A 22,095-nucleotide genomic window follows, 5' to 3' on the forward strand; every position below is an offset into this window, starting at 1 on the left:
AATAAAGGCAAATAGGGTTAACTAACAAATATGTAAGTTCATAATTTGATATCTGCTATTTCATCTGATGAGCTTATCCTCCTTGTAATTGGTTCAACACCTAGAAGTGTTTGATCATATTATTATAGTAGTGCTTGAATAATTTAACATACTGTTCATCCTTTGAAGGGTGTGTGTGTGTGTGTGTGTTTTCTTATAGCAAAGCCACATTGGGCTATCTTCTGAGCCCACCAAGGGGGATCAAACCCTGATTTTAGCATTGTAAATCCAGAGACATACTGCTGTACTAGCAGGGGACCCCTTAGAAAGGTAAATTACAAAATGCCGTTTTGCCAATTCTTTCATACTTCAGAAAGTAGTTATATCCACTGAAAAAACAGCATTTGTAACTATGTTTTCATACTCTCCATGCAGCCTATCTATCACATCTCTTTGCACTACTACCATTACCATTTTCTTTACATCTTCACCAATTAAGCATGTACCATCCTAATGATTCTATAATACCAGTATATCCAGGTTTCTTAATTTAACAAAATTGTAAGTGTATGCACAGACTAATAGCAATTCAGCAAAAAAATCTGATACTGAAGAGAGAAACACATCATTTTATCCACCATACTACATTTTGTAATACAAAATAACAGCATTTCAACACACCAAACTTTCAAGTATAGGCCTGCAAAGGTTAACCAATATTAACAAAAAAGTTGAAATAAATGGGTATCGAAGATGTCAATACAAAACCAAATAGAAAAAGAAATTGCTTTTATCATCTAATAGCTGTATACAAAAGTGCACAGACAAACTGTTTCACATCCCAATTATTTTTCCAATGATTACATAAACAGTTAAGAAATAAAACTGCCAACATGCAAAATATTCCCACCATTGTATTTGAACTAAAACAGTTACTTATGTTATGGCATTTCCCAACATAGCAGTGTAATAATGCGCTAACAAGTTATTTGCATTTATGAGATGAAAAATTAATCATGATTAATGCATTTTATGCTTGACAGTGTTTATATTATTTAATTGCCAATTATATATATAATTTTAAGTCTTCATGGGCTTAACAAAATAAATTATAAGACAATTTATAAACATTTTTACTCATAGATGAAACTGAGCAAATAACTTATTGTTTGTAATGTTTTAAAGAGTATGTGGTGTGTGTGTTTTCTTATAGCAAAGCCACATCAGGCTATCTGTCGAGTCCACTAAGGGGAATTAAACCCAATTTTAATATTATAAATTTGTAGATCTACTGCTGTACCAGTGGGGGTATGTGTGACAGTTTAAACAGATAATTTTTACCAATTGGAAAATTGCAAAACAGTCTTTTTTTCTTAATTTTTTTGTAATCTTCCAAATAATGTAAGTGACAAAGCAAGGATAATTTTTAGTCTTTTACTACATGAGCAAACTGCACTTCACATTTTTTTGCTCCAGAGCAACTACTTTTTGTGCTCATGAACACAAAGACACAACCAATTTTTGTTTCTTGAATTTGTTTACTTCTATAGCCAATTCCATTACTGACTACTCTACTACATTTTCTGACCTTGTTTGAAATATTTAACTTTATATGACATATTTCTTAAGACTATGTGCTGTGCATGAAATTAGTCCAATAAATATTTAAACTCATCATAAAAGTTACAGAAAAACTTAAGCAATGAGTTTATTGTCTAAGAATAAACTTCAACCATTGAAATGGAACTAGTAAATTAACTGTTTGACTATGGAGCATGAGCACTGCACCACCTACATAACCACTGAAGTAATCATGAGATTAATCGTACTACTTTATCATTACATAATTTTACAGACTATCAGTACACATTACAAGACATTCGTACACAAAAAATCAATTTTTTTTAGTTAAGCATTTTGATTAAAGATTTGTTAGTGAATTTTTGTTTAAGATAATTTTCTTCATCTGAAAATTGTCAAGTTTCATATCTGTAATCTCTGCACCTCGTACATAAATTTTTTTTTTTTACAAATACTTTATATTTTATGTTATTTTCTCCACATAATTTTATAAGAAATGATTTGACCTTACTCATAATCAGCATTGTAAATTATTAAAAAAACAACAAAATTACCCTTTTTTTTCCTAGAATGATTACAAATTGTAAAAGGAAACCACAAATGTTTCTTCTGAATAGCTTAATGCTCCTAACAATATGTGTGTGTGTGTATTTGTATTAACTTTTTATTTGTGTAAATACTAAACCTATCATACAAATTGCAAATCATGTAGCACAGGTGTAGTTCATGTTACCATACTGAATAACATAAAACTGGCTTACAAAGAAACTTAAATTCTAATTATTTTTCTTAAAAATATATAGAAAATAATTATCAATACTACTTATAATGTTACAAAGTTTTTATACTTGCCAAACCTCACTGAATTCTGCAGATGGAGTGAGTATAAAAATTATTTTTTGTAGATTTTATACATGTATTCCTGAATACAAAAAAAATATAAATTTGTATACCAATACCACAAAAGTACACTGTAATTTATTAGACTTTCTAACTAAGTTGTATTTGGGTGTAAAAATCTAATTTATAATCAGAATATCAGCTGAATTATCCCATGTCAAGCTCTCCAACAGTTATAATAGTTTTTCTTACAGAAATACTTTAAGAGAGACAGGATTACATTGTTCAAAATGAGTGCTTTCAAGTGGTTATAAATATATACTTAAGAGAAGTAAACACAGGCAAACAAATATGTTCAAAAGATGAAATGGTGGATGGAACCACTGTGGTTGACTAACTTATTATAATAATATTTCAGCAAACAGGAAAGTTAGAAGATCCTAATTTTATATTCCAACTTGTCAATATTGGTAATTTGAGTTTCTCATTGTTCAAAACTATAGATGTGTTCAATAGTAAAATCTGAATTATAAACTATAAGTTTATGCCAAATTTCTTGACATACATTTCATAAAATAGTAGCTTAATAACATTTTTAAGATCAATCTACAATACATGAGGACATGACCACCAACTTTCACCTACATGGAAAGAGTTTGCAGCATCTTATACACTTACCATCTGCTCTGATCGAAGTTCTTGTAATACTTTAAGTTCTTTCAGCTTGTCCTTCAATTTTCTCACTCTTATACTATAAAAAAAATAGTCATGTTTGATTTCACTATATAATTCATCTTTTAAAGAAAAGACGCTCTAACTGTATAAGCAATCGGGATGAAAAAGTCTTAGCCATGTAACTTGTCTTAAATTATTTTAGTCATAAATAAATTTGATTATCCACTATGGAAAATTGAAAAATGTGAAAAATTGGTGTTAACAATAAATGTCACCATGTAACTTGTCTTAAATTATTTTAGTCATAAATAAATTTGATTATCCACGTACGTTTATTAGATACATAGGACAGTGGCTAAACTGTATGAATATTTTGGTCTTTAACTGAAATTTTTGAACTAATAAGCATTCATTTATACTGTATATACACAAGAAAGAAAACATATTTAATAATATACTGTATATTCACTGTATTATCCCTATAAATCATCAACTTGTAAAACTGTAACAAGAATTTAAACACATCTGTACTTTGCATATACATATGCACCTCATTTATTAATTCATTATTCTAAAGACATTGAAGTCTATTCTTTCAATTAAAAAAATATTTTTGTGAACTATTTTCTATTCATTGAAATAACAGATTAAGAAAAATGTGTTAAAATGTGCCACTGAAACCTTAGACCTATACTGTTTTTGCTTTTAAATACCCATTAAATTTTCATTCAAAAGCAAATGAAATTAGCAGTGAAAGCATAATAAGCATAAAACTTTGCAGCAATGAGAAATACATATTTATGTATAAATAACACCCTTTTATACAATCCTATCAAAGTGAATTTATTGTACTTACCCATAGATACACTGCACCCTCCTCACTCAAACTTCAGTGGAGTTAGAGTAACAACAGTAGGTAAATCAATAATCTTTACTATAATTTTTGACAAACTATTGATCTCTGCATCTCATATTTAGTGTTTGTATCCTAAGTTTTGATTTGTCTATAATGTACCTCGATCTACAATTTGTAATCTTTCCAGGAAACAATCAGAGAGTGAGCTTCAATTTCATCAACAATGTTGTTGATAAATGTCACCTTTGCCTTCCAAAATCCCCTTTCATTTAGTCTTATCATTTCCATTGGGCTTTTCCTATTTTACAGAATTCCCTTATAGTGGTATTGTGGTAGGCTTAAAGAAATACTTCCCTCACTGTATAAACCTCAAAGTAACACAATAATATAACTAAACTAATTAATGACCATAAAATAGCCGATTTAGATGTCGAAAAAAGAAAAGAAAAATTGGTGTTAACAATTTCCACTGTAAATTATTTAAATTTAAAAAAACTATTCTATCCAATGTAAATCCTGTTATGTACTTTATCATATAAGGAAATTCCTTTTATAGCATGATTACTAATAATGGATTACTTATCACACATGAAAAAAAATCAAAATAATTAAAAAATAAATGAATTTTTCCAGATTTATTGTCAAGTCCTATCAGTTTGTGTAAAATGTATTGTATTTATATTCAGAATAATATATTTCTGTGACAGTAAACACAATTTACACAGTTATTGTCCACTTTTCAAAATTTACTCATTTTAAAGTGGATTTTTTTTTAAATTCATTGTTGTATATTGTATAGCTGTATGTTTTCCTTAATGATTTATGACAAGTTTTACAGAGAACAATGTAATCTTGTGATAAATGAACAAAAGCTAGCAATTACAGCTTACTGGTAACAAACTTAACAACCATTTTATTATATATTTTGATCCATTTCTCATTTTATAACCAATTAGGAGAAAGCCTAGAGAAGAACAAAACAACGGCATTGAAATGATGAATTTTACATTTTTTTTACACCTTCATGAGCCTCAGAAAATTATTTTTGACTTGAACAACCATTTTCATACATGGCTGGTATTTAATTTAAATCAGTAAGTGTATGTCAATTATAAGTATATAAGAAATAAAAAAATGGTTCAGAATTTGGCATGAGATACAAGAGCTAAGTATTTTGTCAAAGTTTACTGTAAGCAAAATGATAAGTTAAATAATTTTTTTTTTGTGCTTATCCCAATATTATTATAGAAGGATGAAGAATACAATAATTTGAAAACTATTGCCCAAATCTGCCTGAGCATACGGACCAAGTGTATATTTTTTCTGTTGCCAACTACTTCAATGGACAAAATAAAATTGCTGAAATTTAACACTGTATGAATTTTACTAAATTAAACATTCAAATAAATATGTACAAAAAAACCAGTAGTATTAGTTACTAATTAGCTTTCTAATACATGCCAAAATTCTTTGACATGTAGTTGTAAATTTTCTATAACAAAGACATGTATAAAACAGTTAAAAAATCATAACTTCTTGAACAACATTGGATTAATATTTTAACCTTGTACCAAGATTTTCACATGTAAATACAACAGATTAACTTTCAATAATGCAATGTAAGTTTTGATATAAAATATAGAATTATATATGTGTAACAGGACAAACTAACAAAAACTTTATGAAGTATCAGTGTGTTACATACAAGTATTCAAAAATCTTACTTTTCTTCTGATAACATCTCTGTCACTTGGTCTATTGATAAATCCTTTAGTTCTATTTCAATGCTGTCCATAAGATTATGTTCTTCAGATATAGCAGCTTTTACCCTAGAAGATTCGTTAAACAAATTAAAGCTTTTTATTAATATCGAGATGCAATTGCTGCTGAAATTAGGAGCTTTTGCAAAACAACTAAATTATTTTTTGTGTATAACAGGCATTATTAATTTAGTATCAAGAAGCAAACTGCAATGTCTATACATCTTTAAATAAACATGCTCGTCAGTGGCCGTAATTTGTATTTGTATGTTTAGCAGTCAGATTACATGTTATTATCCAATTCAAGCAGCTGAGAACTTCTCACTCACAACAATAGTTATATACATTACAGCATCTACAAAAGAAAGACTATATTATAAACTATTTTTAATAAGAAATAAAGCCAGCATTTAAATTCATAGTCACACACAAGTTAGTATATTAAAAGATATTTTATACTGATTGAAATTTGAAAAAAAACAAATAAATGCCAAAATAAATAACTTAGATAAGCACATAACTTAAACTTGTAACTCAGCACATAACTGTAGTATTAACAAGGTAAAATATGTTCTTTTTTCTAAAAAAATATATTAACAATGACCAGGTGCAATAACCTTTAGTATTAAAAGAAATTATTTTCTTACAATTAGCTTTCAATATATTACCACATGTAGTTTTATCTTTTCCCAGGAAACCAAATGCAAACTCATTTTAAGTGATACATCTATATACCACAGTAGATTTCAGATTTTTCAACTGAAAAAAACCAACAAATTCCCATTTCTCATCAAGTATGAAAGTATAGATTCTACAAGAGCCTATAAAACTACAACACAAAATGAAACAATCTTGTCCTATTATACATGTAAGGTAATAGTCAACTACTACAAAAATAATGTACTATCAATGACCATCTTGTCATACAAACAAACATACAGTGCTGTGTAAAGAAAATCAAGTACACATTATGACAAAAACTGAACATTGACATTTCCTTAGCTGCTAAAAACATATTTCTGGTAGATACCCACCTCTCACACAGATTTGTCATCTTTCTCATGTATGCCTTAGAGATTTGCATTCCAGTAGCATTTAAGCAACTCCCATTTAAACTCACAAAATTTCTAGTGAGTTGCTGCTGCATAATGATGTTATTAAACAGCAAAAGCCCTCCACTTGTATGATAGACACATATCTTGTTCCTTAACTCCCTCTATATCCATCTGTATTCATGAATCTCCATTCTATGACAAAACAAGCACCAAAAATGAGGACAATGGGTGGGAACGTATGTGAAGGTGTAAGTAGCTTTGTCAGATAAGGAAAATGTTAACATCTGAAACGATGCCACACTACTGCAATAGTTAAGCTAAAATGGTGGTGGATAGGCCAGTACAAAACATTTACCTAAATCAGTTCCCTTCAGAAAGCACCCAGAGGAAATCAAGAGTGTGACACCCAATGGCATAGGAAAACACCCTTGGGAAATTTCATCTTATCTCTTTCAATGTGTATTCTTCATCAACAAAAAATGGAAGGAAGAGACAAATAAGCTTCATATACCATAGGAATGGGTGAATTAAGAATATGGTCATCAAATTACTTGTACACATGAGGTTGCAGAATCAGTACATGTAGCATGATTTTGGTGTGTTCAGACCATACTTTGTGTTCACTTCAACAATACCATCTGACTATTGGGTGTACACAAGCTGCAGGAGAAAAACATAGTATCTATAGTGTGTATGCTTGTCTGACTTGATTGAACAGACACCAACCACAAGAGGAGGGCATAGCTTATTAGTCCATGTTCATCTTAACCAAACTGCTGATTACTACAGGAATGCATCTGGTGTGTTCTCACCCCAGCTTTACTGAACAGACACAAGTTGCAGAAGAAGACCATAATTTGTTAGTGCATGCTCACTTCTACTAAACAGACTCTGACTGTAGTAGGAGAGCACAACATTATAGTGTATGTTCATCTCAACTCAACTGTATAGACTCAGTCTACAGGAGGAGAGCACAAGAAACATGTTACAAGAATAGTTATGACAGACGTGACCTGCACTACACTGACAATGTCATCACTGCCCCAGTTCGCACTGACTGGCACCAGTGTTTAGATCCTAATCATTGAGGATTCTCCATCAACCAAGGCAAGTCTCCCATGCTCCATTCAAAAAGGAGAAGGAATTCATGGTGGGAAGAACCACAGAAAATGCCTAGATCCCCATCAGTCTTCCAGCCAGAAATGTCTCTTAATGAAGATAATGCAACAGGTGACCACTTGTTTCTATTTTGAAAATCTAGTAAATGTGAGTCAGGGTAATAGGCAGAACATCTGGTGTTTGTCTTTTTTCCCATTATAACCCACAGAATAAGTACTGTATGGATTAAAAAGTAGTTAGACATAGTCAAGTTATCTTGCAAAAAAAAAAAAAATCACAGTAGGTACATATGAAGCCAAATGAGCACTTTCCATTATCCTTCCTCAATGTGCAATTTTGGGAAATAAGTGTACCCTAGGAAATACCACAAAAACAACAACAAAAAAAGTAGTCACTAATCTATGGATGGTAATAGACTGCAGAATGGTGGAAGAAGGCATGTAATCTTTTAAAGACAAGACAACCAGAAGGTGAAGATAGTGGGTGACAAAGGTGTGTTTGGTAACTCTCATGCCAGCTTAAAATATCTTGTCCAACAGCTGTTGGAAACAAGTGTTGATGAAATTTGGAGCAGCTTGCAAACACTGAACCATAAGGAAAAAACCAAATAAATGTACAAGTTGATGAATTCAACCTGTAAGGTAGAAGATGTGTCCCTGAAAGGAGAGGAATCTCAAGGAATAAAAAGTGGTAAATGGGAGCTTTGAAAGTGTGAGCTATGAGCAAAGTAATAAAGAATGCCACAAAGAGAATACAACAGTTTGTTTGAGTCTGAAAACCATAAAGATGTGAAATATAAAAATAGGAGCAAGAAGCAGTCACCTTCTTGAGCAGCCTAAGTCTTACCGAGAAAGTACCACCAAAAGAATATAAGGAGAAGAAAAAAGGTAAGGAAAGAGTCCATAACTTTGTTTTGAGAGAAAGACAATACAAGTTGCAAGTCATCAACAGCCTAAAAAGGTCCACTGAAAAACAGGGTGAGGAGGTTTATGGAAAATTAAGAACTGGAGAAAAGTGGAAAGAACAAGACATAAAATTACTCTCCATTATTTAGAAAGGCAAAATGTTGTATGTAAGATTCCTTTCAAGCAATGGTGGAAATAGTTAATCCACTGTCAAACAGTCAGGAGCAAGGTGATGGCATATGAACCAACATTGAAAGACTCACCACTTACACCGGCAGATGGATAAAATAGAAGGACAATGGATACAAGAAAAAAATAAAAGCTACTTGAATGGAAAGTCCAGTACATTGGTGATGGACCAAACAAATCTCAAATAAGAAGGTAGAAAGACAAGATACCTTGATGGAACAGTGATGTGTGGGGTTGAAGTAAGTGTGGGCATGGAAGGAGAGATGAACAGGTGATGAAAATGAAGCAACCAACGTTGAGTCAGACAAAAAGGTTCATCATGAGGATGCAAAAAAGAAATGTCTCAAATAAAGGCTAAAACCCAAAAAGAAAGGCAACATCAGTTCTAACTGAAAACATTGGCAGCCAGGTCTGAAGAACAAGAAACAGAAGACCAAAAGAAAGGAAGCTTGGAACTGAAAGTGGTAACGAGGAAGTCCCCGAGAGTGAGCCCAATTAACAAAAACCTGGATGTGAAGAGACCAGTCTGTTTGAGAGTTGTGGTTTGCTTGATTGATTGATTGATTTAGTGTTTTATGGCACAAAGCAGTGAGGCTATCTGTGCCAGACATTAAATAAAAGTGTAAAAAATAAATAAATAAATAAATGTAGTAATAGACATAAATGGAAATGAAGGTAAAACAAAAAAGTATAAAAACAATGTTGACACCTAGTCTACAATGTTAAGATAGAAGGCAGAGTATAAGAAGTTGTAAGGTATTTACTCTAGCAAAAAGGTAATGATCATAACCCGCCAGGAAGACTAACAGGTAAGTTCAAGAACCACCGTCAGTCACCTGAAGTTGGTCTTTCCAGTCCTGGTTCTGGGTTATGTGTCATAGCAGCTATTATCAAAATGTAAAAGAATAAAAGTTTTAAAAGACACTCTGCAAAATCGTAATAATGAGTAGCCAAATGTCCAGTAAAAAGATAAAAGTCAAGTAAATCGAGTAAAATTTGTAAAAGAAATTGAAGATAAAAGCAAAACGGCAATTAAAACAGAAAATGGCGTAAAACCAATGTTGACATCCAGTCAACAAAGTTGTAAAGGACTACCTGTAGCAGAATGGTAATGATCATAACCCGCCAGGAAGACTAACAGGTAAGTATAAAAACCATCGTCAGTCACCTTAAGTTGGTCTTTCCAGTCATGGTTCCGGGTTATGAGTCAATATGGCCAGTACTAAAAAGTAAAGTAGTAAAAGTGTGAAATGATACGCAGCAAAAGTATAATAACAACTCGCCAGGACAACTAACGAGTAGTTCAAACGGATAGTTCAAACAGTAGCGTTAGTCACCTGAAGTTGGCCTTTCCAGTCCTGGTGTCGAGTTATTTAATGTTCTGGCCATTGTCCAATGTCAAATTGAATGAGAGAGATTAAAACTGTAAAAAAGGAACCACAATTAAAAAGGTGTAATGAATAAATATGCAACACTTAAATGAGATTAAAAAGATTAATGGCCATTAAAAAATTAAAAACATTATCAAGGTGGACAGAGTCACCATCACCAATAACTCTGTCCAATGTTACAGACTGACCCTGGGAAAAAAATATGTTTAAAATATTGCCGTTGTTGAGAATTGTAACGATGGCAAGAAAGTAAAACGTGGCTGATAGTGATTTGAGTGTTACACAAACTACACATTGGTGCATCAGTTCCAGATAAAAGAAAATGATGAGTTAAAAAACTGTGACCAATGCGTAGCCTAGTGAGAACAACTTCCTCCTTTCCAACTTTACGGAAGCTAGATGGCCAAAGTCCAATTTTGGGTTTCATTTGAAAAAGTTTGCTGTCGCGTTGCTCACTCCAAGTGGACTGCCAGCTGGCACGGAGCCGAACCATGAAGACAACACCATAGTCCATGTACGGAATAGGCATAGGAGTGATGGTGCTGAAGCAGACATATTTAGCTGCCATGTCTGCAAGCTCGTTCCTGCAAATACCAACATGGCCTGGTATCCAGAAAAACTTGAATGAAGTAGCTGCTAATGAGAAATGGGCCAGTCAGTTTCGAATATCAGCGAGAATAGGATGTGAGCTAACGTGTAGCAATTCCAAGGCAAGTATAGAACTAAGCAAATCAGTATAAATAGTGCAGTTGGAGTACTGCTCAGCTACAATATGATCCAGGGCAAGAGATATGGCATACAGTTCAGCAGTGAACACAGAAGCTGTAGAAGGAATTCTGCACGCAACTACTGACCCATAGCAAACCATAGCAGAGCCCACTGAATTACCTGATTTGGAACCATCTGTATAAATGGGAACTGAATGATTGTTTGAAAGATATTCATTGAATAAAAGATGGTACTTCCAATCTGAAGTATCTGCCTTTTTTAGGTGACTGAAAAAAAGGTCACATTTGGAGGCTGTAATAAGCCATGGTGGGATGGGCCGACCTGTGGAATCTGCAATGTTATCCAAGGACAGACCCAATTCATCCAATTGCACCCGGATGCGAAGGCCAAACGGAGCAATGACAGATCATCTGTTCTGAAAATGTACTGCCCACCGAGGAAGGAAAACACATTTCCAGGTGGGATGCTTTGGTAAGGAATGAAGTTTCGAAGTATATTGTAAAGATAGTTGCAAACGGCGAAGGTGTAGAGAAGGTTCATGAGATTCAATGTATATACTTTGAACTGGAGAGTTACGGAAAGCCCTAGTGCAGAGTCGAAGTCCTTGGTGATGAATGGGGTCTAGCATCTTTAAGGCCGAGGGTCTGGCAGAGCCATAGACCATTGATCCATAATCGAGTTTCGATCTAATAAGAGCACGATATACCTTTAACATTGAACAGCGATCTGCCCCCAACTGGTAGAAGAGAGAACACGGAGGATGTTCAGTGCTCTTGTGCATTTGACCTGAAGCTGCTTTAAGTGTGGTATAAAGGTCAGTTTATGATCATAGATAAGCCCCAAGAACTTGGTCTCCGAGACCACTGGCAGCAAAACTTCACCGATATGAAGTTCAGGATCAGGGTGAATACCCTGTCGACGGCAAAAGTGCATGCATACAGTTTTGGAGAGAGAGAAATTAAAGCCGTTCGCCAGAGTCCACTTCCGTACACAATTGAGGCTGGTTTGTAGTTGCCGCTCAATATATCTCATGTTTGACGACTGACATGAGATGTGAAAGTCGTCGACATACAGCCCATTCGCAACAGTGAGAGGGAGTTGTTCAGTGATGGCATTTATCTTTATACTGAAGAGTGTAACACTCAATACACAGCCTTGAGGGACTCCAAGTTCCTGTACAAAAGAACGGAAAAGTGTCGAACCCACATGAACTTGGAATCTCCTGTCCATTAAAAAATTTTTAATAAACATGGGTAGATGGCCACGTAACCCATATGTATGGAGGTCTCAAAAAACGCCATACCTCCATGTTGTGTCGTAAGCCTTCTCTATGTCCAAGAATATTGATACAAGATGTTGGCGGTTGAGAAAGGCTTCTCTGATAGATGTTTCAAGACAAATTAGGTGGTCTGTGGTGGAGTGCTGTCGACGGAACCCACACTGGGTGGGCGAGAGAAGGTTGTTTGATTCAAGGAACCAAACAAGACAAGCATTAACCATCCTTTCTAATGTCTTACAAAGACAGCTCGTCGAAGCAATTGGACGGTAGTTTGAAGGAATCTTGGGATCTTTCCCTGGCTTAGAGAAAGGTAAAATAATAGCATGGCACCAGGCATCAGGAAAAACATTCTCCTGCCAGATCCGGTTGAAAACAATCAGAAGGACATCAAGAGAAGCAGGAGATAGATGGTGCAGCATGTCATAATGAATATTATCAGGTCCAACAGACGTACTGGCAGACCGATAAAGGGCCATTTTTAGTTCCACCAGGGTAAAGGGACAATTATAGCCAAAGAAACAGTCAGTTCGAAAGGAAAGAGGTGATCGCTCTGCCCGAGTCTTGATGGCCAGGTAGGTGGAGGAACAAGCAGAAGTGCTAGATACCCGGCAAAAGCTTTCACCTAGAGTGTTAGCGAAGTTCTGAACATCAGTCACCTCCTGACCATCAGAGAGTAAGATCGAGAGGGGGACAGAATTGTAGTGCCCATTAACCTTTCGAATCCTGTCCCATATGATCTTGGAACTGGTGGTAGAAGATATGCTGGTTGTGAACTTAATCCAAGATTCCTTCTGGCTTTGGCGTCTTACCCACCTAGCATGTGCACGGGCCGTTGGAAAGCAACCCGGTTTGAAAGTGTGGGATATCTACGAAAAGTATCCCAGGCCCGCTTTTGAGCCTTCCGTGCTAAGTGGCAAGCAGGATTCCACCACGGACGAGGATATAGTGGAAAACGTGTCGAGGTTTTAGGAATACACTGAGCAGCTGCATGTGTAATACAGTCAGTTACCGCTGCTACACAGTCATCTATTGATGGCTGATTTACGATGGCAGGATCAAGTTCTGAGAGAGCAGTGAAAGTGGACCAGTCTGCCTGATCCAGCTTCCACCGGGCACGCGGGTAGGGTGGCATCGACCACGGCCAGTCTCTCTCAAAAGGATCGGAAAATGATCACTGCCTAGTGGATTACTGTCAACCCTCCATGAAAAATGGGAGAATAATGAAGGGGAGCAAACTGACTAGGTGCATGAAAGTAAGTGGAAGAACCAGTATTGAAAAGAGAACGATTGTGATCAGAGAGCATCCGCTCTACAGATTGGCCCCTCCCATCAATAATAGCACTTCCCCAGAGGGGATGATGTCCATTAAAATCCCCTAGGATTAGAAATGGAGATGGCAACTGTTCAACGAGAGCATCAAGATCTGATTGATCATATATCTCTCCAGGGACAGGTACAGAGAACAAAGAGTGATGGTATGACCCAAGGAAACACGGATGGCTACAGCCTCCAAGGGTGTGTTGAGTGACAAAGACAGGGTGGGCACGTGTTGATCAACCAACAGTGCCACCCCTCCATGTACTCGACCATCACACACCTGTCATTTCTGTACAGAGAAAACTGCCGAATGGAGACAGTATCAGCAGTTTTGAGAAATGTTTCTTGTAAAGAAAGACAGACAGGATAGTAGGAAACAATCAGCGTTTTGATACCATCCAGATTAGAACGTAAACCTCAACAGTTCCATTGTATCAAGGTGGCCATTTTTAAGAACGGGTAGGTGAAGTGGCTGGAGAACCCTTCGGTTTACAACCACGTCTTTTTTCTTTAGTGTCTTTAGTCGGAGGAGGTCTATCAACCTCCATGGATTCTGCTCTGGGTCGGGTGGGCAGGTTTTTGTTATTGGAAGGGGAATCCAGTGACTGAGGACGCGAACGAAAAATTGTTTTGTCTCTTGTGGTGGGAGAAAGAGATGTATCAGGAGAAATGCCTGTATTTGAAACTGAAGAACGTGGATCTTGAGGTTTATTGGAAGGTATGGGAGGAACAGAGATGGGTGTGGAAGTCGATTCATCAACCTTTTAAACCACGGAGGTCAAAAGGCTTTTCATTTGTTTTGAAAACGATTCTCTTGGAGGCACAGAGAGATCTGTCTGCACTCCCACTGTAGTTGTGGAATGAAGTGCAGCAGCATATGTCCGAGATGGAGTTGTGAACAGCAATTTTCGAGCCTCAGGATAACTAATGTTATGTGTCGTTTTCAAACGCTGCACCTCTTTTTCCTCCAACCATTTTGGGCAAGTAAGAGGGGTGAGAACCATTGCAGTTTACGCAATGTGGGTTCATGTCACAGTCATAGGCATCGTGGTCCTTGCCTCCACAACGAGCACATGTCAGGGAACCACGACAAGATGTCTTTGAGTGGCCGAATCTCTGACATTGTAAACATCGAAGAGGGTTTGGTATGTATGGCGAACCCTGCAAATGAGATAACCTGCCTTGATGGTGGCAGGTGCACGTGGTGAAGTAAATGTTAAAGCGAGGGTATTTGTTGGCAGTGTAACTCCATCTTTGCAGTGGAGATGCGCCTCACTGCAGAAACTCCTTGAGTGGAGAGACCAGCGAAAATCTCTGACTCGGGAACATTCTTCAAATCCTTTTCAACAATAACTCCTCGTGAAGAATTCAAGGTAGCATGGGGTGTAACCTCAATAGGTATATCCCCAATTGCCTTTGAATTCAAGAGGAGTTCACTGTGTTGGGATGTGGATGTTTCAACCAATATGTCACCAGATCGAAGTTTCTTTACTGACTTTGGAGAGCCAGCAAGTCCCTCTAGTCCCTTTTGAATAAAAAAAAGGGGACATTTGCCCTAAAGGCTTTTCGAAAGAGAATGTAATATAAGAAAATGAGGTGCGTGTGTTACTGATGTTGAAGATTGCTGTTCTGAGTATTCAAGACGTGGTCGCTACCCATTGACTGTTTTTTTACAATTTTATTTAAATTTTTTGGAGGATCCATAGGAAAAAGAAAAAATTTCGGTACCCACTGACCCCACTCACCATGGACGCACTACAAAGTCATGCAAGGACAATGCAGCAACGCCAGGGTTTTGTGACCACTATACCCAAACACCAGCATCAGGCACAATGTCCACAACACCCATTGAGAACTTCCAACACTGGTACTTGGTTGACTCTAGCCCAAGTGGAACAGCCGATTGACCCAAGGGGGGCCAGCCAAAGGTTGCCCGTCTACAGGAATTCGAGGCCAAAGTGGTGTGTTAGGGTTGGACCCCTCAACCACCAGGATCCTCTCCTCCCCTTCACGGGTCACCACGCACGGCAAACACGTGGGTGGATGTTTAGATCCCAGAGAAGGTAACCAGATAGAACAGAACCTTCCCTGGGAGGTCCCCTCACCATGTACAGGAATCCACACCGAGGGGGTTGTGGTTTGCAACCACATTTATAGTGCTCTGTGCCAGGTAGTAAATAAGATGAGCCCATGGGGGAATACCTAAATAAAAGTAACTCCTCTATGTATGTAAAGTGTTACCACATGCACACAAACTGTGAAAAATGGGCCTCCACAGGACCCAATGCATAGTCACCAACTGGCTTGACATCTCCGACATCAGATAGAAGAGGAAAGTTGGATGTGAGAATTAAAAGATGGGAAGCAGTGGACTAAATCTAGGTACAGTGGTAGGGAAATGGGTCTAGGAAATAATCAGTGATGACGAGAAACCCACTTGTTGAGAAATATATATGCAAAAACGGCTCGTTTGGGCTGAGAAAACACTTTACATAGAAGAGCGAACAACGTTTACGACCTTCTTGGTCATCGTCAGGTTCACAAAGAAAGAGGTAACTGACCGGAAGCTGACCACATGTTTGAAAGGGGTTGTGTAACTGTGTGTCGAAATGTAGAGGGCGGTATTAGATGTTTGAAGTCGTGGCAGTTATCACGACTTCTATATTGGAGAAACAAGTAGAAAAATGGAAACCAGATTCAAAGAACATAAAAAGTCACCTTCACACGTTTTCGAACACTGCAAGCCAAATAAACACAACATAACCATAGAAAACACTCAAATACTAAATAAAGAAACAAACATAAACAAACGTAAAATTAAAGAAGCCTTACTTATACAACAACTTAAACCCAAAATAAACCAATATAAAGGAGCATGCTTTATACCTATATTAATATAATAAATAAAATTATATATTCAAACATCTAATACCGCCCTCTACATTTTAGACACACAGTTACACAACCCCTTTCAAACATGTGGTCAGCTTCGGTCAGTTACCTCTTTCTTTGTGAACCTGGCGATGACGAAGAAGGTCGAAACGTTGTTCGCTCTTCTATGTAAAGTGTTTTCTCAGCCCAAACGAGCCGTTTTTGCATATATATGGGTCTAGGAAAGCATGGGAACTAAGGATAAAGTAAGAACTGATGATGGACAGCATCCTTCCACAATTGAATCAAGTCAGGAATACCACCAAAAATTAAGAGCAAAGATCTTGTAGAAAGGGAGAAGGAAGTTAAACCTAAGAAAAGAGGGTACCTCCCACCTAACAACTCCAAGCAAAGAACCAAGTAAGTAGGTAATGGAAGAAGTGTAATGAACTGTTTTGATGAGGTGAAAGGAATGAAAATCATCTGTATATTCCTCCTCTGAGGCATAGTAAAATGCCTCAAATTTGAGGTGTAGAGAAGAGAAGTAACAAATTATAGTAGGAAGATCATGGGAAAATAGAAATATTGGGCACTGAAGGGTAAAACATGCCAAATAGCCCTCACTACCCCAAACAGATGAGAGAAATTCCAGATTTGGAAATTGAAAAAGGGAATTCAGCATGACTGAAACAGATGATATACAAGTCACACAAATAAGAAGATTTAAAGCATAAGGTTCTTATAATGTAGTTGGACAGATAAAGAAACAGCTTGAATTCTAGTATCAGGATGAGATATAATAAAAAATATTTAAGAGTTAGGATTAAGAATAACAGAATAAGAAGAATCATATCAGACAGTGGCAAGAAAAATAATAGTACATGCCTGTAAAATTATGTCCTCATAATGTGAGAAAGTTTCAGGGCCAAGTACAGGACAACAGTAAGAGAAGTTTCCAAAGCATAATCAAAAGGAGAAAACATGTACTCAAATTCTTGATGACAAGAAACCCACTTAAAATAAAAATGTATCTCAGAACAGCTGGTATGGGCATGAACACTTTTACTAATAAGAAGAGAACAATGTTTTGATCTTCCTAGATCATCTTTCTTAATCTTAAGATGACCTAGGAAGGTCAAAACATTGTTCTCTCCTTATCAGTAAAAGTGTTAATAACCATATCAGCCATTCTGAGATACAAGTACTCAAATTCATTCTCCTCATATTTGCCTCAAATATTGGGGAAGGAATATCTAAAGTAGGGACTGGAGCTGACGGCTCTGGATGCACAAGGGAACCCATTTCCCTATGCAAATAGCCATCATGCTATCCTCAATCAACACAAGTAATAGTTGATACAGTACATGTCTGAAAAAATTGTTCATTCACACAAGTAACAGTACATGTTACATAAAATTGGGAGTTACTAGTTTGTGAAAAAAAAAAGCAAATTAAATTCCTTAAACTTTGCAAATCTTGTAAAATTGTAAAAATGAAACATTAGGTGCATAGTGATGAGAAGAATGTTCACAAGTGCAATGCACAGAGGAAGTCAGTGCGCAGGAAGCAGATTTCAAAAAATATAAGTATAAGTATAAAAATGTCACATTGTGGAAGCCAAAAACAAAGGTGAAAAAATGGCTAAAGGATGTTGAGAAGACCAATGTTTGGAGAACATCTGCTTGCCTGTATAGAGAAGTTTGTCCTAGTGCCAAAGAAAAGATGAAAGAGAAAATCATAAAAAAAATATGAAGAAATATTAAATAGTCTTTGAGCATGCTAACTGAAGGAGGCTACAGACTCAATCAGTAAGGTAACAAGAAAACGGGTCTATGCAAAAAAAAAAAAAAAAAATCCAGAAACAGGCACATTGCACAACCCAACAGGTCATAAGAGTTGAACCAAGTCCAAACAGTCCAATATGCAAGAGCTAGAGGGAAAGAAGCATCATTAAACTTGAGAAATAAAAGGTCGGGCTATGTAAAGAGGTACAGGAGTACAGTGGAATAGGATGTAGAAACAACTCTGATAAACATAAAAAGAGCAATAGTAGTAGCTGAAGAGAGAATGAAAGAAACCAAGAAGTCAATTGCACAAAAGGACATATACGAGATCATGTAAATTTCATTAACATCTCAATCAGGGGATCAGGGTGAGGAGGAGAAAGGAGGAGTGTAACAGAGTAGAGATGACATGTGAAGAAATATCTTGTGATACCGAGTAAGGAGAAAGACCAAGGTACAAGACCTCTTGGCAATGAGTAGAAGAACACACTGACAAGCCAGTGACCAACAGTTAAAGTAAAAAAGATGAGTGCCAGAAGAAATGATGATAAAGAACCTGCTTCTGACAGAAAAAGACAGCAAAAGGATCCATAGTTGGAGAAATTAGTGCTTTTCCCAAAGGTATGAGGAGTTTTAGAAAAGCCATAGTCTCCAAAAGTAAAATAATCTATGTAGGAAGAGAAGTAAAAATGTAAAACCTGGTTGCCAGATATGCCATAGTTCACAGACAAAAACGATAAGCTGAACTCAGCAGAGATGAAAAAATGTCCAAAAGTACCTAACCTCAAATGGGTGTGAAAAGGTATACAGATCCCAGAATGAGTCTCTTCCCAACCACAGAAAATGAACCAAAGGTAAGAAAGGAAATATCCAAGAATGAAGTAATAGAAGGAAACTATCCAAGAAAAGGAATGCTAGTCTCAGGCTGTGAATATGGTAAGTGAATGCCCTTATGATGCTATGAAATATGAAAGGGTCCAACACTGAATTGAAAAGAAGAGAAAGGAATATGAAATCACAAACAAAGGACAGATGAGATAAATACGTAGGAAGGCATCTAACACATCAACCACAGCCTACTGAAGACTGGGTGAAAAAGACTGTAGATGGGGACAGAGGGAGGTGAAAAGGAAATGGGAAGAGGAGAGGAGCAAAGGAAGAGAAATATGGAAAATTACTGTTCACAGAAAGTAAGATTAACAGTAACAGAACAGATAAGTACTAAAGAATTGTACAAGTATATTAGAGATAAGAAGAGTGACAAACTAGACTATCAATAGAGAGAAAGAGAGAAAAGCCTGGAATCTGGAATAAGAAGGTAAGAAGAAGAGAGATAGAGGCAAGAAAGAGTAACAAGAAAGCTCAAGAAAGAGAAAAAACAAACTGTGGAAAGATGTCAACAACAGAAGTCTAACTCAGTAGAGGAAAAAGACTATTAAAGAAGACATCTGGTCAAAGAAAGGGTTGGTTTGGCATTTTATGGTGCAAAGCAACTAGGCTATCTGTGTCAAACATCCAAGAAAAAATTAAAAGCAAAGCAAAAGTATTAAAATTCGTAAAAAAGAATCAAGGTAAAATAAAATAAAGTTTAATTTTTGAAATTAAACCTGAAATAGCATTAATCCCATGTTTTATAACAAGTGTACAGCAGTAAGAGAGAATACAGTGACACTAGTTTTAAAGGGCTTTCTATAACATAATTTTAATTGTCATAACTTGCCAGGATGATTAATTGGGTAAGTTCAAACATCAGCATTAGTAACCTAAAGTTGGCCTTTCCAGTCCTGCTTTCGAGTTATTTGACATCACGGCCATTTTCAGAAAGTAAAGTAATAAAAGTCTTACAAGGCTTTATGTAATATAATTTTAATTATTACAACTCATCAGGATGACTAACAGGTAAGTTCAAACATCAGTGTTAATCACCTGGTTTTGAGTTATTTGGCATTATGGCCATTTTCTAATTTCATATCAAAATAGTTGTACTTCAAAAAGGAATCATATTAAAAAAAGGTCTAACTTATGAAATAAAAACTTAAATAGTGTTAAAAAGGTCAATGGCCTTTAAAAAACTAAAAATATTTGTAAGGTGGACAGTGTTACCATCACTAATGACACTGTTTAATGTTATGGATAAACCTTTGGACAAAACATGTCTAAAATGGTGTCATCATTGAGAGTCATAATGGCAGCAAGACAGTTAAATGTGGCTTATTGTGACCTGAGTATCACACAGACAACACACTGGTGCATCAGTCCCAGATAAAAGAAAAGAATGAGTTAAAAACTGTGACCAATGCGTACTCTAGTTACAACAACTTCCTCTTTCTGATCCTTATAGAAACAAGAAGGCCGAAGTCCAATAGAGGTTTTATTTGTAAAAGCTTGTTTTCACATTGATCACTCCAAGTCAACTGCCAACTGGCATGGAGCCGAGCTTTGAATACAGGACCATAGTCTATGTATGGAACAGGCACAGAAGTGATAGTGTCAGAGCAGACCAACTTAGCTTAGGTGTCGACAATCTCTTTCCCGCAAATACTAACATGGCTTGGTATCTGGAAGGATTGGATAGAAGTAGATGTTAAAGAGAAATGGGCAAGTCAGTTTTGAATATTGGGGAGAATAGGGTGAGGGCAGACATGAAACAATTCCAGGGCTAACAGCAAGTTATGTGAATCAGTATATACAATACAGTTCCTATACTGCATAGCTTCTATGTGATCCAGGGCAAGAGAAATGTGCACAATTCAGCAGTGAACAAAAAAATTGTAGAGGGGATTCTGTGTTCAACAACTGAATCACAGCAAACAATAGCAGAGCCCAGAGAGTCATCTGATTTTGAACCATCTGTGTAAATGGGAATGGAAATATGGTTCAAAAGATGTTCAGCAAGTAGAAGGCAATACTTCCAATCAGGAGCATCTTCCTTCTTCAAATAACTTATAGAAAAGTCACATTTGGGGATAGTAATTAGCCTGTGGGGTGACCTGTGGATATCACTATGTCATCCAAAGATAGACCTAAATCATCCAATTGCACTTGAATATAAAGGCTAAAAGGTAAACCATCTATTATGAAAAGTGTGATTGTTTTCCAAGAATCTGTTTTTTTGTCAATATTTTCATTTTTATCTATATTGTCAAAATAAAGGGTATCCATAACAAAGAAGCTACATTTCAGTGCCCACTGACCCCACCCACAATGGAGCCCTACGAGAGGACACACTGCAGTGCCAAACAAGGACACTGCAGCAATGCCAAGGTTTTCGTGAGCACTATACCCAAACACCAGCATCATATACAATGTACACAACACCTGTTGAGAACATCGAACACTGGTAGTTGGTTGACCCTAGCCCAATTGGACCAACCGATTGACCCTAGGAGGTCACCCCAAGACTTACCATCTACAAGAATTCAAGGCAGAAGTAGTGTGTTAGGGTTGGATCCCTCAACTACAAGGATCCTCTGCCCCCTTCACGTGTCGCTATGCATGGAAAACACATAGGTGGATGTTTATATCCCAGAGGAGGTAAACTGAAAGAACAGAACATTCTCTGGGAAGTCCCCTCACCACATAGAGGAACACACACTGAGTGCAGGGAGTTTGATGAAAAGGATGTACTTTAGAAGAATGGTATAGGAAAGAAGAAAATAACCTCAACCAACTGTCCCAATAAGTCCCCACTGTAAGGTTAAAAGTATGGAGCAATAAAGCAGAAAAAGTGGAACAGACTAAACACAAAAAACAAATACCTAAAGA

At 36.4% G+C, this 22,095-nt stretch overlaps 1 protein-coding gene across 1 annotated transcript in view; it reads right to left on the reverse strand.

Moving 5' to 3' along the window:
* The window catches only part of LOC143247368 (centromere protein K-like), a 67,211-nt gene that overhangs the window by 25,794 nt on the left and 19,322 nt on the right, over positions 1-22,095 (reverse strand). The window contains exons 5-6 of the mRNA XM_076495338.1: positions 5,656-5,760; positions 3,079-3,151 (exon numbers count right to left, since the gene is read on the reverse strand). Of these exons, the coding sequence (XP_076351453.1) occupies positions 3,079-3,151; positions 5,656-5,760 (178 nt within the window). The remainder of the gene's footprint in view (positions 1-3,078; positions 3,152-5,655; positions 5,761-22,095) is intronic.

Source organism: Tachypleus tridentatus, chromosome 3 (genome assembly GCF_004210375.1).
Source record: "Tachypleus tridentatus isolate NWPU-2018 chromosome 3, ASM421037v1, whole genome shotgun sequence".
Lineage (NCBI taxonomy): Eukaryota > Metazoa > Arthropoda > Merostomata > Xiphosura > Limulidae > Tachypleus > Tachypleus tridentatus.